Raw genomic sequence first — 18,203 nt, 5'->3', positions numbered from 1 at the left:
GAGTTTCCATAGTTATAATATTTCTTTCTAGGAGCATTAGGAACAGGTATATAATTATTGTTTTTATTTACACCTTCCTTTCTATTCCTATTTTTCCTAGATTTCTTGACCTTGTTTACATTTCTAATCTCTTTCAGCTTATGCTTAAGTTGTTTCTTTGTCATTAAGCCTATGTTAACTTCAGCTGGTTTATCCTGTTTTGATTTGTCAGAAGTAGACTTTTCTTTTACTTCTGTCCTAGACTCTTTCATCTTTTCAGAATCAGACTTTACAGTTTTTGCTACAAACTTAACAGGATTTACCTTTGGTTTAGCAGTCTGTTTAACAACAATTGGCTCAATTTGAACAGTTTCTTTCTCACTTTTTATCATCTCCAGAACCTAAGCCCTCTTTCCGGTTTCCACTACTTAGCAAATTCTGAGTTGTTCTACCAGAGTTAGTCCAAGTTCTAATAATTTCTCTTTCCTTTTCTAACTCAGTTTTTAGAGATTCATTCAATTTTAGCACTTCATCTCTAACATAAAAGGCATCATCTCTTTCTTTCTGAGTTTGATGGAACATAACTAACTCCTTTTCTAAATAATCATTTCTCTTTTTAAAAGCAAGATTTTCAAATGTTAATCTTTCACATGTTAAAGTCTGATCTCTATAACTAATAAATATGGTTTTAAGATACAATCTCAACTCAGTAATATCATCAGTATGAAAGGCATAAGTTGTTTGAGGTACCTTCAATTCAGCAGTGTCAGTACTGCTATCAGCATTTGCCATCAAGGCATAGTTCACCTCATCTTCAGAATCTGAAGTGTCTGTCCAGCTATTTCTTTGTGATAAGTATCTTGCCTTTGTCACTTTTTTCTTTCTTGCAATCAGGAGATATGTGGCCTCTTTCACCACAATTATAGCATTTGACATTTGAGTTGTCTCCTCTGTAAGACTTTCCTTTGCCTTCAGACTTTCTGAATCCTTTTTTATTAGAACTTCCACCTTTCCTGGAAAACTTCTTGCCCTTTTCTGAACTTCCTGTAGGCAATCTTTGTGATACCCTTCACCATAAGAGCACACAGTTGCATCATCTCTGCATCAGCATTTATTTCAGGTAAACTTTCAGTTTCTGAATCATCATCATCAGAATATGATGACTCTGAATCAGACTTTATGATGAGAGCCTTTCCTTTGCCCCTTTTTAAGGCAGCAACTTTGGAAGATTCCTCCTCAGCTTTAAGTGCAACTGTCCTTCACTTTCTTCCATGCCTCTTGCTCCTTTGATCCATCTCAAGTTCATGAGTCTTGAGCATACCATAGATTTCATCAAGTGTAGTCTCAGCATGATCATAGTTGTCCCTTATGGTAGTAGACTTTAAATCCCAATTTTCAGGAAAAGCTAAAAGGAATTTTAGATTTGAATCTTCAAGATCATATTTCTTGTCCACCTATGACAGATCATTCAAGAGTTTGACAAACCCTGTCATATAATTCAGTTAATGACTCATCAGCTTTTGAGTCAAAGTGCTCATACTCTTGAGTGAGTATAGTCCTCCTGTTCTTTTTGATTGCATCAGTTCCCTGGCACCTTGTTTCCAAAGCATCCCATATCTCCTTTGCAGTCTTGCAATTAATTACCCTGTTTGACATGACATTATCAATGGCACTATGCAGCAAATGTCTTACCATTGCATCATTGGCAATAAATGAGATATCTTCAGCTGTATACTCATTTTTCTCCTTGGGTATGGTCTTTGCTGGTTGATCAACAACTACAACAGAGAGCTTGGTAGGCTTATGTGGTCCTTCATTAATTCTGTCAAGGTATTCTGGATCTGTAGCTTCCAGAAATATAGCCATCTTCACTTTCCATATGGGATAATCAGAAGGTCTCAATATGGGAACCCTAATAGTCTCATATCGACTGTGGGTTTGGGTGTTTTGAGTTTCTTGAGTTTTGGTGGGCTTGGTTGGAGTTTGTGTTTCTTCAGACATGATTGTTTGAATCTTTACTATATGTATGTTAACAGATAAGCTTTGATACCACTTGTTAGGTCACACAACACTGTAGAAGGGGGTTGAATACAGTGTTTACACAATCAAATCGATTTAACACAAGTATGTAACAAAGATCAAGTATATTGAATAAACTCTGTTACAATAAGAACTATTGTTCTCTCTCAGTGATGAACAATATCACTAAAAGTTGCTAGGTTACAATGTATAATCTTCTCGATAATGATAACACATATAGTATAAACCCTAAGCTGTGTTTATATACTACACAGTTACAAGATATATTCTAATTGATATGGAATACAATTCTGTCTCCTAAAATAAGTTCTGATATGACCTTAAGTTCTGATATTAAGTTCTAACTTCCAGTAAGTCCTGATTTCAGTAAGTCCTGATTTGTCCTGTTGTTAAGTTCTGAAAACTAACACAAATCATATTAGACATGACATCTCAAATATATCTAAAAAACCCTAATTTTTAATTTCGAGAATCAAACCCCTTTTTCTATATGATGTGAAGCTCAAAATCCAACATATGATATACCAAAATGATCAGAATAAAATTTCTACAAGATGCAATCATCAAAACACATAAATAACTTCAAAATCAAAAAGCCCCAATTTAATCATAATTAAATTCGAATTAACATAAATAAATAGGAAAATAACCTTGATTTCTGCACTGAAATTGATGATTGATTCTGGTAGAACTTTTCGAGAGCTTCGATTTGATATATGGTACGCCCGAATCGGAGTTCGATAACGCCTTCGTTTGTGCGTTTGATTTTCAAGAACGCAGTGTTTTTAGGGGGTTTTCTCTGTATATTCTCTATTTTTACTGATCGATTATGATTATACGAATAAAACGAAATAAGAAAAAGGCTTTTTATATTTATGGAATATTGGTTCATTTTTGATCGTATTGGATCGATAAATTAGTTACTTAGTCGCTAAGTAACTGTAAAAATGATCTAATTTGATACCCGTATTGGATAATTATCCAAACCGGCCATCTAATAAAACACTTTATACGAAAATAATGTAATAATATCTCGTCTTTCAAGAAAACGGGTTTTGTTGATTTATCGAAATGATTATAGTATCGAAAATTTTGCGCCAGGCCGCGCACGAGTCAAACCGTAATCCGGATCAAAAAAGTCAAAACACGGAAAATGTCCGTAATTACCAGATTATGTTAGGAAGGAGTTTTCGGAAGAGTTTCGGGTTGTAAAAACATAAAAACGGTTGAATTTGGACGATTCCCGGCTTTATAAAATAGTTTCGTAATTATTCAGAAAATAATTAATAATTTCATAAATCATTATAAAATCATATAACACTCCAAAAATTACCAGAAAAATACCTTAATTATCTATAATTTATTATGGACATATTAAAATTAACATACTCACGTTTTATTATATATAAACGTCCAAATATTATTATCAATCATCGGATAATTCACCAAAAATTCACATAATAATCACATAAAATCATTTATTGATAAAAATAATTATATGTTATTACCCGGATGTTACTTTCAAAAAATTTTCTAAAATATTTATTTCGATTTCAAATTATTATCTTTTATTATTTTCGAAACTCATAATTTGATTCAATTATTTATAATTTGTTTTGATTTATTCTTATTGTATTCATAATAAATAGACCGTTTGTCCGTTTAATACGAAACGAACGCGTCTAGACTCAGAAAAATATTTTTCTTTCATTAAAAATACTTTCGAGACCCAAATCCTTTTTGTTTCGAAAGGTCTCTTGTTTTACGAGTCATTCTGAGTCGATTTTTGAGCGATAAATCATATTTTTGACCCGATTTCAGTTTTAAGTGTACCGAGTCGAACCTTTTGGCGAACCCAGTCCTGTGTTATATGAATTATGTGATACGTGAGTTATGTGTTTACGTGTTATATGAATTACTTGCGTACGTGGGTCAAGAGTCTTGTATTTGACTGTCTTCTTTATGTGCGGGCTATCGTATGGGTAGACGATAGGATTTTGACACGTAATTCGTCGAGTAATTATCGTTTAGGCGATTAAAATTCTATCTTTTGATTATAGATGTGGATCGCTCGAGTTGATCGGGGCAAGACATTGGGGAGAATGAGATGGAATGGTATTGGATAACTGGCTTCTAGCAATCGCAGGAGCAACATATCAGTAAAGTGTTGAAAAGAAGGACGGTGATGTTTTGAGACAGAATGTCAGAATAGATGTGTCATTGCGAGTGTGACTAACTACTAAATCTCAAAGGCAAGTATCCCTATCATCACTTATTGTTCAAGTGATATTTATTTTGAATCCTATTATGCAAGTATCGCTTTCCTATTCTCAGTTCAACATAGATAAATATTTTACATATCGCTGAATTCAATGCTTGTTATGCAATAATTTCTGCTATTCTATGTTCAGAATAGTTAAATGTTTTTATTCATCAAATTACTGGATTTATAAATATTTTGGACTTTAAGAAAAATGATTTGGTTGCGAATATTCCTACCCAAGAAAATGGGGGAATACAATTATTTTGGGTGTCAATTATTATGACCCCTTTTCAATAAAAGGTTTTAAGATTGGATCATAATTGCGTAAGTGACCGGGACGGACGGTCTAGCGGAGGGCTATTTGTAAGTTTCATATGAAATATTATGACACATTTTTTGCCACAAGCAGGTATATTCCGCTTTATTTGAGTACTCGTATTTTTGGGGACATATTTCTACGAATCATGAACCAGTGCTATCACACGGGCTGATCAGCATGTGATAGTACGTCTGTCGGAGAATGATCTCAATCTAAATTATCATATCATTTTGATATTCATAGAATAAATAATTTATCAACTGTTTCTGTTTTAAATAAAAGGTGAGATGCCGTTTTGATTCAGTTTCTGCTTAATGTGGATATTTAGGTTGTTGTTAAATATCGAAGGTGGTATTAGTATAGATGATTAATGTTGACTTCAGTATGGGATGTTGTGAGCATCAAAGTTCATATTGATATCTAATTTGATATGACAACAACATGAGTATTAATATCAAGAGTTCGGTTTTGAATAAAGTCTATGATTCAATCCATAATCATTCTTGTTATTGTTGTTTACGATATTTCCGTAAACACAGTTTTACGAGTTTTATTCTCGTCAAGATTCAAAGTATTGCTGAAGCATTTCGCTCGAAAATATCAAAAGGATTTTGTATACTGAGAAGGAATCAATTATGGGATTCCTTAACTAAATTTTCTGATCCAGCAATTATGATTTTAAATATTCTGCTCTAATGCAGATGTCGGTTTTATATCAAAATACCATATATATGTTACAATGATCTTGCTGAACATTTCTTTCGCTCATACTTGCCTGTTTTAAATTTAACCTCCAGTGAGGATTAGTTTGCGCTGTTTAGCCGTGTAATTCGAGGAATCAAAGAAGAAGCTTTTGGAAGGTGGTTGGTCTAGGATTTGCGGGCTAGTGTAAGTTTTATTGTATAAAGTTGTTTATATTATATTATATTATAGTTATGTATTGTATTTGGGCCTAGTATACTTATTTTCGAAGTTATACTAGCGGGTTAAGTTTTAAGGTTGAGAATTATTGAATAGAGTTTAAAAAGAAAGTGAAAAATTTATTTGTGGAATTTGGATATCTTGTTTCTAGAACTGCAACCTTAAAAGATCTTAGACTAGTTTGGGGTCATAGATGCTAAATATCTTCCGCTGGCATTTATTTATTGATTAAACAAGTTAATTTGGATTGAGGTTTCATAGTGACGACCAAATCCTCTCACCCCAGATTTGGGGGCGTTACAGGTTGGGGTGCAAATGGTTTTGACTTTTGCATTGTTTTAAAAACAAAGGGTTTTTGCATTTTCTTAAACGATGAGATGAGATTAAGAATTTATGGATTGCTAAAGTCAAGGAGCTTAACAAAGTCATAAGTAAAACAATATTTAAATAAAATAAATAATTAAGTAGCTGAAAAAGATAATTTATTAGTTATTAGTGGTTAAAATATTATTATTCTATTTTATTAAATAAACTTGTTTGTGATATTTAAAAGAAGTTGTTTTAATTGAGAAGAATTAAAAAAGGTAATGTGTTATAGTTGAAAACGATTTTTATTTCTTTTTCTATTATAATTTGATTACTAAGGCTGATAAAACTTTTAAGTAAAATAAGGGTAATACAGGTACTGTACCAAAATTTTCAATATTTCGTCTTTTATATAATAATAATAGATATTTATGAGAGTGTTTTATTTCAAATATTACTATAATTACGATGACCAGACCGACTATTAACCAAACTTTCATTGTTTCGTCTTTAATATAATAGTGTGTATATATATATATGAACCGGATCAGATTTATAAGGGTATTATAAAGTATAATTCAATAATTTATTTTTAAAATTTTCTTTTTTTGTATAAAAATTTAAACTCTATATTTTTACTTAAAAGAAAAAATAAAATTATTTAGAGAACCATACTTTACAAGAGCCCTAAAATGTGTGTCGATCCCCCGTCCCCAATGTAAGAACGTGGAGGGACATAGTGAGTATTTGTTATTTGTTTAGATTCTTTCAATCTTACATTAAATAAAAAATCTCATATGTTAAAATTTGAAATCACCTTCAAATAATTAAATTATTTACATAATTGAACTCTTTAAAATTTTAAAAATAATAATTAATGATCAGTCTTTGACATATTTTTCTTTTCGATGTGTTTGTAAAATATATGGACTATAATATATTTGTTATAATTGATTGTAATTTTTAAGTCAACGGTAAAATAGTAAAGCTAGTCTTAGGAGTAGAATTTTGATAATGCATTGAATGAATTTATTCTTCACTTTGGCTATAAATACATGGCCTTGATGAATGTAAAACTTGCATCAATCATCCTAATATATGCTCTCCATCTCCCTCCGATTATCATTCTTTCTCTCTCAGATTTAGTAGCCCCTTCTAATATTATTAAATCTAGTATATTACAACACGTTATCAGTACGAAGCCCCGCCGAAACTGAGAAAGTGTAATTTTAATTTAAATATACATATATATGAGTAGACGTGGTTACACACTCTACATATAATTTAAATATATATATGACCGAAGTAGACGTGGTTACACCCTCTACTAATAATTTAAATATCTATGGCCGGAGCACCGCCAATTAAAATTATTTTACGGTACCATTTAATTTTAGGTAATACCGAAGTATAGTGGGAACCTTAATTTATAAATTACATAACTATCGGATAATAACTTTTTCCCCAAACTAATCTATGCATGATTGTTCACGTTAATTTATTATTGGTCGGAGATAACCTACATACGCAGACGTTTGTATGGCGGGTGAAAATCCATTTGTCATTTTATATATAGATCTGTTTATAATATCAATGATAATAATCATATATACATTGATTATTGCATACTTGTTACGCACTCGATTAAGTAGGAGTTTATGTGATATTTACATTGATGAATTAAAATTTAATAATTTTTGTGTTAATTCAGATTTAGTATGACAAATATTACAAACTTGTCATTCGTTGCCTTGGACAAATTCTGGCGATAATTATTTATCACGGGTACAAGATGCAAAGTTGCATTTGGGCTCAAAGAAATTAAGCGACACAATAAAGGCAGAAAATAAATCCACGGCCGAAGAAAACTTTACCTCTATAATTTTTCTCCGACACCACATGCATAAAGATTTAAAATCTGAGTACTTAGAAGTCGAGGATCCCTTTATTTTATGGGAAAATCTAAAGGATAGGTTCGATCACCAGAAACTAGTTTATCTACCTGCAGCTGAAAATGATTGGGCTAATTTAAGACTAAAGGATTTAAAGAATGTCCGAGCATATAGCTCTGCTTTGTTCAAAATAAGTTCTAGGCTTATTATGTATGGTGAGAAAGTTACGGAGAAAAGAAAAATCGATAAAACACTATCAACTTTTCACCCCAATAATATCAACTTAGCAGAGATGTACATGGAGCGCAAATTTACTAAGTTTGGGGATCTTCTATCAACTCTTCTCGTTGCTGAACAGAATCATGAATTGGTGATTAAGAATCATCAATCCTGTCCAACAGGATCTGCCCCATTACCTGAAGTAAATAACATGTCATTCCAACAGAATGTACGTGAAAATGGGTATATAGGTGGATGGGGCCAAGGTCGGTATCATGGACGAGGTCGGAGCCACAGGCACTTTCGTCCATATAACAACTCTGGTCACCGGAAGTAGCAATCTGAATCACAGAGTAAAATAAAGGCACCACGAGGAGGAAAAACTGGAAATATTTGCTATAGGTGTGGCATGGATGGGCATTGGACACGTAATTGTCATGCCCCAAATCATCTTGTTAATCAATACCAATCTTCTCAAAAATCAAAAGAGAACATGGTAGAGAAAAATTTCGCCAACAATAACATAGATGATTTCTCGAGAATCACAACTGGAGGAATAAGCATTAATGGTCCGAATGAACCTAACGAAACTCCCATGTGGGAGGCTGAAGATTAGTTTCATATTATTACTATAATATTGTGTATTGTGTGCTTTATTTTATTTGAACTATGTAGGGTGTTATGTTCTTATCAAATAAATTATGTTTCTTAATTATATACAGAATGGATTCTGAAGATATATGCATTGCTGATTGTGGTACAACTCATACGATTCTACAGAACCGAAAATATTTTACCCATATAACCAAAACCGAAGCTCAAGTTGGAACGATTTCCGGCGTATCTAATATAATCGAAGGTTTTGGAAATGTTAGTTTTGTCCTCCCTAATGGTACCCACATACACATTCCAAATGCATTATATTCTAGTAAGTCTACTAGAAATATTCTTAGTTTTAAAGATACCCGACTCAATGATTTTCACATCGAAACTACCTCTGAGGCTGATAGAGAATATCGTCTTATTACTTCTACTAATCCTAGAAACAAGAAAATCTTAGAAAAGTGTCACTCACTTTACTCAGGATTATATATGATGAAAATTAGAAATATTGAGTCACACAATGTCATTTCTTCCAAACTCATAGATCCAAAATCTTTTACACTTTGACATGAAATATTAGGTCATCCTGCGTCTATATGATGTGTCGTGTTATAGAAAAATATACTAGCCATCCTCTTAAGGATTTTAAAGTTCTTTCCAACAATGACCTTCCATGTTCAACATGTTCATTAGAAAAATTGATTACTCGACCATCTCCTACTAAAGTTCAGCTTGAAAGCCCAACTTTTCTGGAAAGGATCCAAGGTGACATATGTGGACCTATACACCCATCATCTGGCCCATTTAGGTACTTCATGGTATTAATCGATGCCTCAACTAGATGGTCTCATGTTTGTCTTATCTCAACTCATAATGATGCTTTTGCAAAATTACTTGCCCAAATAATCAAATTATGAGCTCAATTTCCAGATCATTGCATTAAGTCAATTCGTTTAGATAATGCCGGTGAATTCACATCTGCAACCTTTGTCGACTATTGCATGTCTATAGAAATCTCAGATGAACATCCAGTTCCTCATGTACATACACAAAATGGGTTAGCCGAGTCCTTTATCAAAAGACTCCAACTTATTGCAAGACCGCTGTTGTTGAAAGCAAAATTACCTACATCTATTTGGGGTCATGCAATACTTCATGCTGCTAATATTATTAGTCCTAAACCAACATTCTTCACTACAACTGGTACTTGGTTAAGTTCCTAATATTTCTCACTTCAAAATTTTTGTAAGTGTTGTATATGTACCGATTGCTCCACCACAAAGATCAAAGATGGGAGCTCAAAGAAGAGTAGGTATCTACGTTGTTTTTGATTCCACGTCTATAATTAGATATCTAGAACCTCTAACCGGAGCTTTATTTACAGCAAGATATGTAGATTGCCATTTTGACGAGTCTATGTTTCCTCCCTTAGGGCGAGATAAACATTAAAATAAAGTTAATCCTGACCTAACATGGAATGCGTCAGGATTATATTTTCTAGGTTCACGTACCGGTCAATGCGAACTTGAAGTTAAAAGAATTATTCATATGTAAAATATCACAATCCAAATGCCTGATGCATTTAATGATTCTAGAAAAATAACTAAATCTCATATACATGCAGTAAACACTCCATCTAGAATAGATATACCAATTAAAAAATTAGATACAAAAGAATTGGTTACAGAATCAAAGCCACGCATGAAGCGTGGTAGACCGGTCGGTGCAAAAGATGTTGCACCACGAAAAAGAAAAATAAAGAATGCCCCTGAAGTGGCACATGCTCCAGAAGAAGCAAATACCCATAAAGTGGTATTATCTCCTGAAGAGATTCCAGTCCCTGAAGATACGGGATTAAACAATCATGAAATTTCAATAAATTATATGCATGATATGAAATTATGGAATCGAAGTAAAGCCATAATCGATGATATGTTTGTGTATTCCGTAACATTGGATGTCAACATAAATTCTGATCCTGAACCATAAAATGTGGATGAATGCCGTCGAAGAAAAGACTGGCCAAGATGGAAAGACGCAATTCAAACAGAATTAAATTTATTGTGTAAAAAAGAAGTATTTGGACATGTTATCCAAACACCAATTGGTGTGAACCCTGTTGGGAATAAATGGGTACTCATAAGAAAACGAAATGAAAAGAATGAAATTATGAGATATAAAGCCCGACTTGTAGCATAAGAGTTTTCTCAAAGGCCTGGCATTGATTATCAAGAGACATACTCTCCAGTGATGGATGAAATTACTTTTCGTTTTATATTAGGTATGGCATCTAAAGAAAAATTGGAAACACGTCTTATAGATGTCGTTACTGCATACCTGTATGGTTCACTTGAAAGTGAAATTTTTATGAAAATCCCAGAAGGGTTTAAAATGGACGAGTTCAAGAAACATAGTCATATATACTCCATTAAACTTCAAAGATCATTGTATGGACTGAAACAATCTGGTCGTATGTGGTATACCAGACTTAGTCGTTATTACAAAAGAATGGGTATATTAGTAACCAAATTTCTCCATGTGTTTTTATCAAAAAATCACAATCTGGTTTTGTGTTTATTGATGTATATGTGGATGATTAAAACCTTGTAGGAACAGCTACAGAGGTTGATGAAGCTGTCGACAGAGTTTGAAATGAAAGATCTTGGAAGGACAAAATATTGCCTTTATATACAAGTCGAGCACTTGTCATCGGGAATTTTCCTCCACCAATCTACATATACTGAAAAGGTTTTGAACAGATTTTACATGGATAAATCTCATCCATTGACTACTCCAATGGTGGTTAGATCTTTAGAGCTCGATAAAGATCCATTTCGACCACGAGAAGATGATGAAGAGGTTCTTAATCCTGAAATCCCGTATCTAGGTGCAATTGGTGCACTTATGTATCTTGCAAATAATACAAGGCCATATATTGCATTTGCTGTGAATTTATTTGCTAGATTTAGCTCTGCTCCGATGGACAAATATTGAAATGGGATCAAACATATATTCAGTTATCTTCGTGAAACAACAGACTTTGGATTATTTTTTCCCGAAAAACTCAATATCTCGGTTGATCGGATATGCAGACGCTGAATATTTGTCAGATCCTCATTTTGGCAAATCAAAAACTAGATATGTATTTACATATTACGGTGCAGCCATTTCCTAGAAATTCACGAAGCAAACTACAGTGACAACCTCAACAAATCACTCGGAACTCATTGCAATTTATAAATCCAGTAGAAAATATGTTTGGTTGCAGTCTATCATCAAGAATATTCAAGAATCATGTGGATTACCAGACATCACAAGAAGTCCTACTATCATGTTTGAGGATAACAATGCATGCATTGATCAACTCAAGGAAGGATATATCAAAGGAGAATTAACAAAACACATTTCACCAAAATTATTCTACACTCGTGAGCTTCAAAAAAATGGTGAAATTGATGTTCAACAAATTCGGTCATGTGACAACCTTGCTGATTTATTCACGAAATCATTACCAAATTCAACATTTGGGAAGTTACGACATAACATTGGAATGCGTCGACTTAAGGATTTGTTACAACAAAATTCAGAGAATGATTAGTTTTTCCAAGTGAAGATTGTACTCTTTTTCCTTCTTCAAAGTTTTTATCCCATTGGGTTTTTCTTTGAACAAGGTTTGAACGAGGCAATCTATGATCCATGTTAAATGACAATCAAAGGGGAGTGTTATAATTGATTATAATTTTTAAGTCAACGGTAAAATAGTAAAGCTAGTCTTAGGAGTAGAAATTTTGATAATGCATTGAATGCTTTTGTTCTTCACCTTGGCTATAAATACATGGTCTTGGTGAGTGTAAAACTTGCACCAAGCATCCTAATATATGCTCTCCATCCGATTATCATTATTTCTCTCTCAGATTTAGTAGCCCCCTCTAATATTAATAAAGCTAGTATATTACAACAATATTATATTTTTTGCTTATGAGTATATTTTTTATTTTCCTTTTAATTTTCTTTAACTTCTATATGACCAGGTGGGCTTTTTTTGACAGGATTTGACCAGCTGGGTGAGAACCTTGTTTTCAACCAAATATCTGAACACCTTTTTTTCAATCATATATATGAACAGAGTACTTGCTTCTTTAAAAGGGAGATCATGCTTATTTTTTGTATAAGATAGCTTTATTCTAATAGTAAATTAGAGAACTAAAGCTAAATAAGTATGAATTACAATTTTTGTACATGCATTGTTAAGATTGTCAATTAAACATAACCATAACACCTCATTCCCATATTGATAAGATTTAGGAATTCTGTTCGGTTTATTGGAAAAATTATTACTATTATATGTACTAACAAATTATGATCTTTTGGACTCTGTAATGGACTTATTGTTTAACCAAGTTGGCTGCATTTAGGCCAGTAGGCTTCGGCTTATTTCAGCCTCAGAATCGGGACTTGACCCAATTTTCGGAAAATACTCGGGAGTTGACCCTGATTGTCACATATGATATCAGAGTCAGAGCCGAATCTCGAAAATTTGATGCATCAAGTTGCCGGAGGTGGGGACACGAAGGTTGGCGATATTATCTCATAATGTACATAGATCCGAAAGTGGGGACATTAAACCAGCCGGTATTATTCCACAATGGCTAGAGAGATACGATTTTGGTCTTATGGGCTGTCTGTTCATGTCTGACGAGAACATCATGAGTTTAAGTGGGGGAGTTTGTAACATCATAGTCCCACATCGATAAAATTTAGGATTTATGTTGAGTTTAAAAGGCAAAGTACAACTATTATATGCACCATTCAACGATCTTCTTAGCTATACAATATTATGTTTGAATATTTACGACTTAGGTTATAATTATTATTTTAATATTATAAATGAATCATTCCAAAATTATTTTCCTTATCTATTATAAACTTTTTGTATCCTGCTTTCTTTTGATTTTATGTCCTTTTTACCCACAACAGCTTTTAAGAATTAGAAAACTATAATTGTTACTTATTATTTTATCTGTATATATTGGTTCGGGAAAATTTTAATTATAGTAGAAGTAGAATCGGTTCGGGGAAATTTCAATCACAGTAGAACTAAGACGTGTCCAATCAAAAATCTGCACGATCAAATTATTTTGTAACCCCTTATTATATCTACGCTAGCCTATAACTCGTGCAATGCACGGGATCGCACGGGCTAATTATAACATAATATTATTATTTATATAATAATTTTTATAAAAATAAAAAAAATAAGATAATTAAATATAATATAATAACTACGTATTATTGAAATTAATGATACATATATTTTTTATATTATATTGTTGACGGATTCAAATTTGGATAATTCAAAATATTAAGATTTAGAATATTGTTCATGTTGAATATAACGATTCTCATATATTTATTTAAAAATTTAATAATACCATCACATATCAATACTAAATTATTAAAAATGTGAAATGGCTACTCATATTTTAATACTTACACCATTAATTCTTTATTTTATAACTAAAATTTTAGTGTACAAACCCTAAATTCTTTTTTTTTTATTTCGAAAACATCCATTTTTTAGTTATCGGTGTTTCTTAAATATAAATCATTCTATTTCAATATAAGGAATTATATTTCTTGTTGGCATATATAAGACCGTAAGAGAATGCAAGTTTTGTGTTTTTTTCAATTTCATATATTTTAATTTAATTTTTAAATATAGTATTTGTGTTCATCTGATGTGTATTAACTATAAAGAATTAATTGATTATGTGATTATTTGTTCTGCGACTCGGAGAGAATTATAATTTGAATTAATTTTAGAAGAGGCAAAGATACATATTTTTTCTTATTTTTAATATTAATAATGTTTTTGAAAGTCATGTTAACTATTTTTTAGGAAGGTATTAACCAAACAACCGATCATAACCTATTACACTTAGAATAGCATATAACCTATGCGACGCATGGTTTAATTTTAATATTTATTATCATATTATTATTATTATATTTACTTTTTATTATAAAAGGTAAATTATGAAATAAAATAAATAAGTATTTGAAATTTATGATATTAATTTAATATAAATTATTTAATCTTATTTTTTTCATAATTATTTATTAATTTATGTTATTATTTTTGATATAAATGGCTAATTGAGTAGGTTTTTAGTAGCGAGTCAGTGACAACGACGTGCAAGTGTGCTATGTCGGAAATTTGGCGGACTAGTGTGACTAATGGATGTATAGCTTGTCTATATGACATTTTTTTAATTAATTATATATATTTTTAGTCCGCAAAATGAACGAAAAGTGTTTTTGCTAAAAGGGAGAGGCATACACTGAGTCAGTAGCGTAGAATTTTATTTTTATTTTTTAATAAAAAATGATAAGCGTTAGCCTGTTTTTTGGACAGTGTTAACCAATCAACCAAATAAAACCATATTTTGCTTATAATACTATAGTGTGGATAGATAGAATAATATTATTTTTTTAAATACTTTTAAATATTTTTTTCTTGATTTATTTATTGTATCATTATATTATAATTTGAATTACTAAAATTAATTTTGAAAGTGTTTGGTTACCTACAAAACAGCTAAGAAAGAAGTTGAGCGCAATTAGATACTTGATTTATTTTTTTAATAAAATTATATTTGTTTAACCTTTATTTTGGAAGGTGTTAGCATACTTTTTAGGAAGGTGTTAACCAACCACCAAAAGAAACCATTTTTTGCTTATAATAGTATAGTATAGATAAATTAATATTATTTTTTAAATATTTTTAAATATTTTTTTCTTGATTTATTAATTATATTATTATATTATAATTTGAATTACTAAAATTTATTTTAAAAGTGTTTGGTTTTCCTACAAAAGAGCTAAGAAAGAAGTTGAGTGCAATTAGATATTAAGTTGGATAAGAATTCATAGAGTTTGTAGTTATATTAGATACTTGATTTATCTATTTTTAAAAATTATATTTGTTTAACCTTTATTTTGGAAGGTGTTAACATATTGTTTAGGAAGGTGTTAAACAACCGACCAAACGAAACCATTATAATAATATTATAATAATATAGTATAGATATGTTATTATAATTAAGCATTCGTTTAATCAAATTATTTTATAATCTTTTATATATTTATCTATATATATTATACTATACTATTATTATTGTTATTATTATTATTATTATATAATATATTAAATATTGAAAGTTTTGGTATAACACTTTTCATTTTATGATTATTTTATTAATAATTATTACTAATAACTAACTAATTACCCTTTTCAACTAACACATCAATTACCATTTTAAACTAAAAAATTTATCATTCCTATTTTATTCAAATAAATCACCTAATTTCCCAAAATATCAGTTAGTGAAAAGTTACATTTTTCCACTACAACAGACTTAGCTTTCTATTTTCCAAATAAAACACCTACTTTTAGCATAAATATCACGGGCATGTTTATTTAATAATAATAATATAACTATTAATAACTAATCAATTAACATTTTTAGTTAAAACAAATTAATGTTTTTATTTATCTAACCAAGCCTCCTTTTTTATCTAAAAATATATTAAAATTACAACCAAATCAAATTAAAAAACATGAAGATTAAAGAAAATTTGTGCATCGCACTATAACACGAAAAAATTCTGCTTTAGTACTTAAATTTTTGTTGCTGTAATTAGTGTTTTAATATTCAAATTTTTTTTAAAAACAAAATTTTATAATAACTGACTCGAGAAAATGTAGGAGAGATCCGAAAATTTTACTTTAGTAATTAAATTTTCGTTATTGCTATAAATAGTGTTTTATATTAAAAAAAATTAAAATATACATTTCAATTGGAACGGGTGTCGGTCTTGGAAGATAAATATAAAAACTGAAAAATATGTAAATAGTTGTTTAATTGTCTTTACACATTTATTTTTACAATATTATAAATATTTTTTCTCAAATTTTTATCAAAGAAGAAGATGAGAACCTTTAGGTTGTGCAAGCCTAACTCTATTTTTTCCAATAATCTCAATATTTTTAATTATTAAATAGGGAAATATTAACTATCTAATATTCTCTTTAACTTTCGTTATTCCCCTAAAATTTAATGTTAATAAAATTGATAATTGATAAAGAGATGTTATAATTTTAGGATAGAATGACAAACACGAAACAATGAATTATAAAAATTTAAAGGTAAGTCTATATGATTGTCGCTGAACGTGGGTTAATAAACAATGAATTATAAAAAAGATGTCTTAATTTAGATGCCATGAATTGGATTATTAAATTGTTTTTTTAAAAAAATTAAAATTAAACTTCATGATATCATAAAATAATTAATAAATAATAAATAATTTTATGATATTAGATTTGTGAACAACAAAAAAATGGCTCATTGTTACTAAACATATTTAAATAGAGGACGGTTTTTTAGAATTTTATATTTCTAAGAATTTCATAATGATCAATACGAATCGAGAAAGAAAGTATTATATTCTTTAAAAATTATTTTTATTGACTTTGTTTAAAGTCGCGTTTATAAGGCAGCTGCGAAACGCGAATTAGTAAACTAGTTTTTATATATATATAAGGGAAAACTTGTGCGAGCTCCAAAATCGTCAGAAAATTATTTATATTTTTTATAGACCTCCTCTATTTTAATTCAATAAAATTAAATTTCCTTATATACATTCGAATTAATAGGGAAGATAATAAATATTTAGAAGTTATTTTTATTTAGAATTTGTTTAATCAAATTAATAGGGATGATAATATATATTAAGAAATCAATCCATTTAAAATATATTTAAACAAATTTTTTGTTATCTTCAACTAACTTAAATCATAATTTTCTATTTAAATTTGAAGTTCAAACCCTATTATATTATATAAAGGAGTATATACATTCAAATTAATAGTGAAAATAATAAATATTTAGAAGTCGATCTTATTTAGAATTTGTTTAAACATATTTAACATTTTTCTTGACTAACTTAAATTGTAATTTCCTATTTAAATTTAAAGTTCAAACCTATTATATAAACGAGTATATACATTTAAATTAATAGTCAAAATAATATATATTTAAAAGCCAATCTTATTTATAAAAAAAACCTATTTTACCTTTTTCTCAACTAATTTAAATTGTAAATACCTATTTAAAATTGGAAGTTAAAACTTGTTATATAAAAGAGTATTCTTGATATATATAAAGTAAATCTTAGTGAACTCTAATATAAATCATATTTATCTTTTTTCTTGAGTTTCTATAATTTTTAAATTTTAAAAATAAAATTTTCTCTAATTTTTAGGTACTTAAAAATATAAAAGACAAGTGCTGTAAAAATTATAAATCTTATCAAATTCTATAAGTAATTGATCATAGAATAAAAATCTAATCAAATCCTGGAACTACCTCACTATTCAAGTTAAATACATTAGCATATTTGATTTTCGTAATTATTTTTTTGTAATTTTTTTATGAATATTGTACATGAATTCAGTGGGTTTGTTAGAGTTTTATATGTATATAAGTTGAATATATAAGTTGAATATTATAATGTAATTTATCATTGTCTTTGTTTGTAATCAAAACCGTGCAACCCAATTTTTACACTAAGAATTCTCTAAACTGCACGAAATACT

General features: G+C 29.9%; 1 protein-coding gene across 1 annotated transcript; it reads left to right on the top strand.

The window, feature by feature from the left end:
* Positions 1-7,727: 7,727 nt before the first annotated feature.
* LOC141686412 (uncharacterized) lies at positions 7,728-8,276 on the top strand. Its single transcript, XM_074491449.1, has one exon. It carries the CDS (start codon positions 7,728-7,730, stop codon positions 8,274-8,276), a length of 549 nt encoding a protein of 182 aa, XP_074347550.1.
* Positions 8,277-18,203: the final 9,927 nt, after the last annotated feature.

Source organism: Apium graveolens, chromosome 9 (assembly GCF_009905375.1).
Source record: "Apium graveolens cultivar Ventura chromosome 9, ASM990537v1, whole genome shotgun sequence".
NCBI lineage: Eukaryota > Viridiplantae > Streptophyta > Magnoliopsida > Apiales > Apiaceae > Apium > Apium graveolens.
The sequence above is the reverse complement of the archived record's forward strand: the minus strand, read 5'-3'. Positions and strand labels throughout refer to the sequence as shown.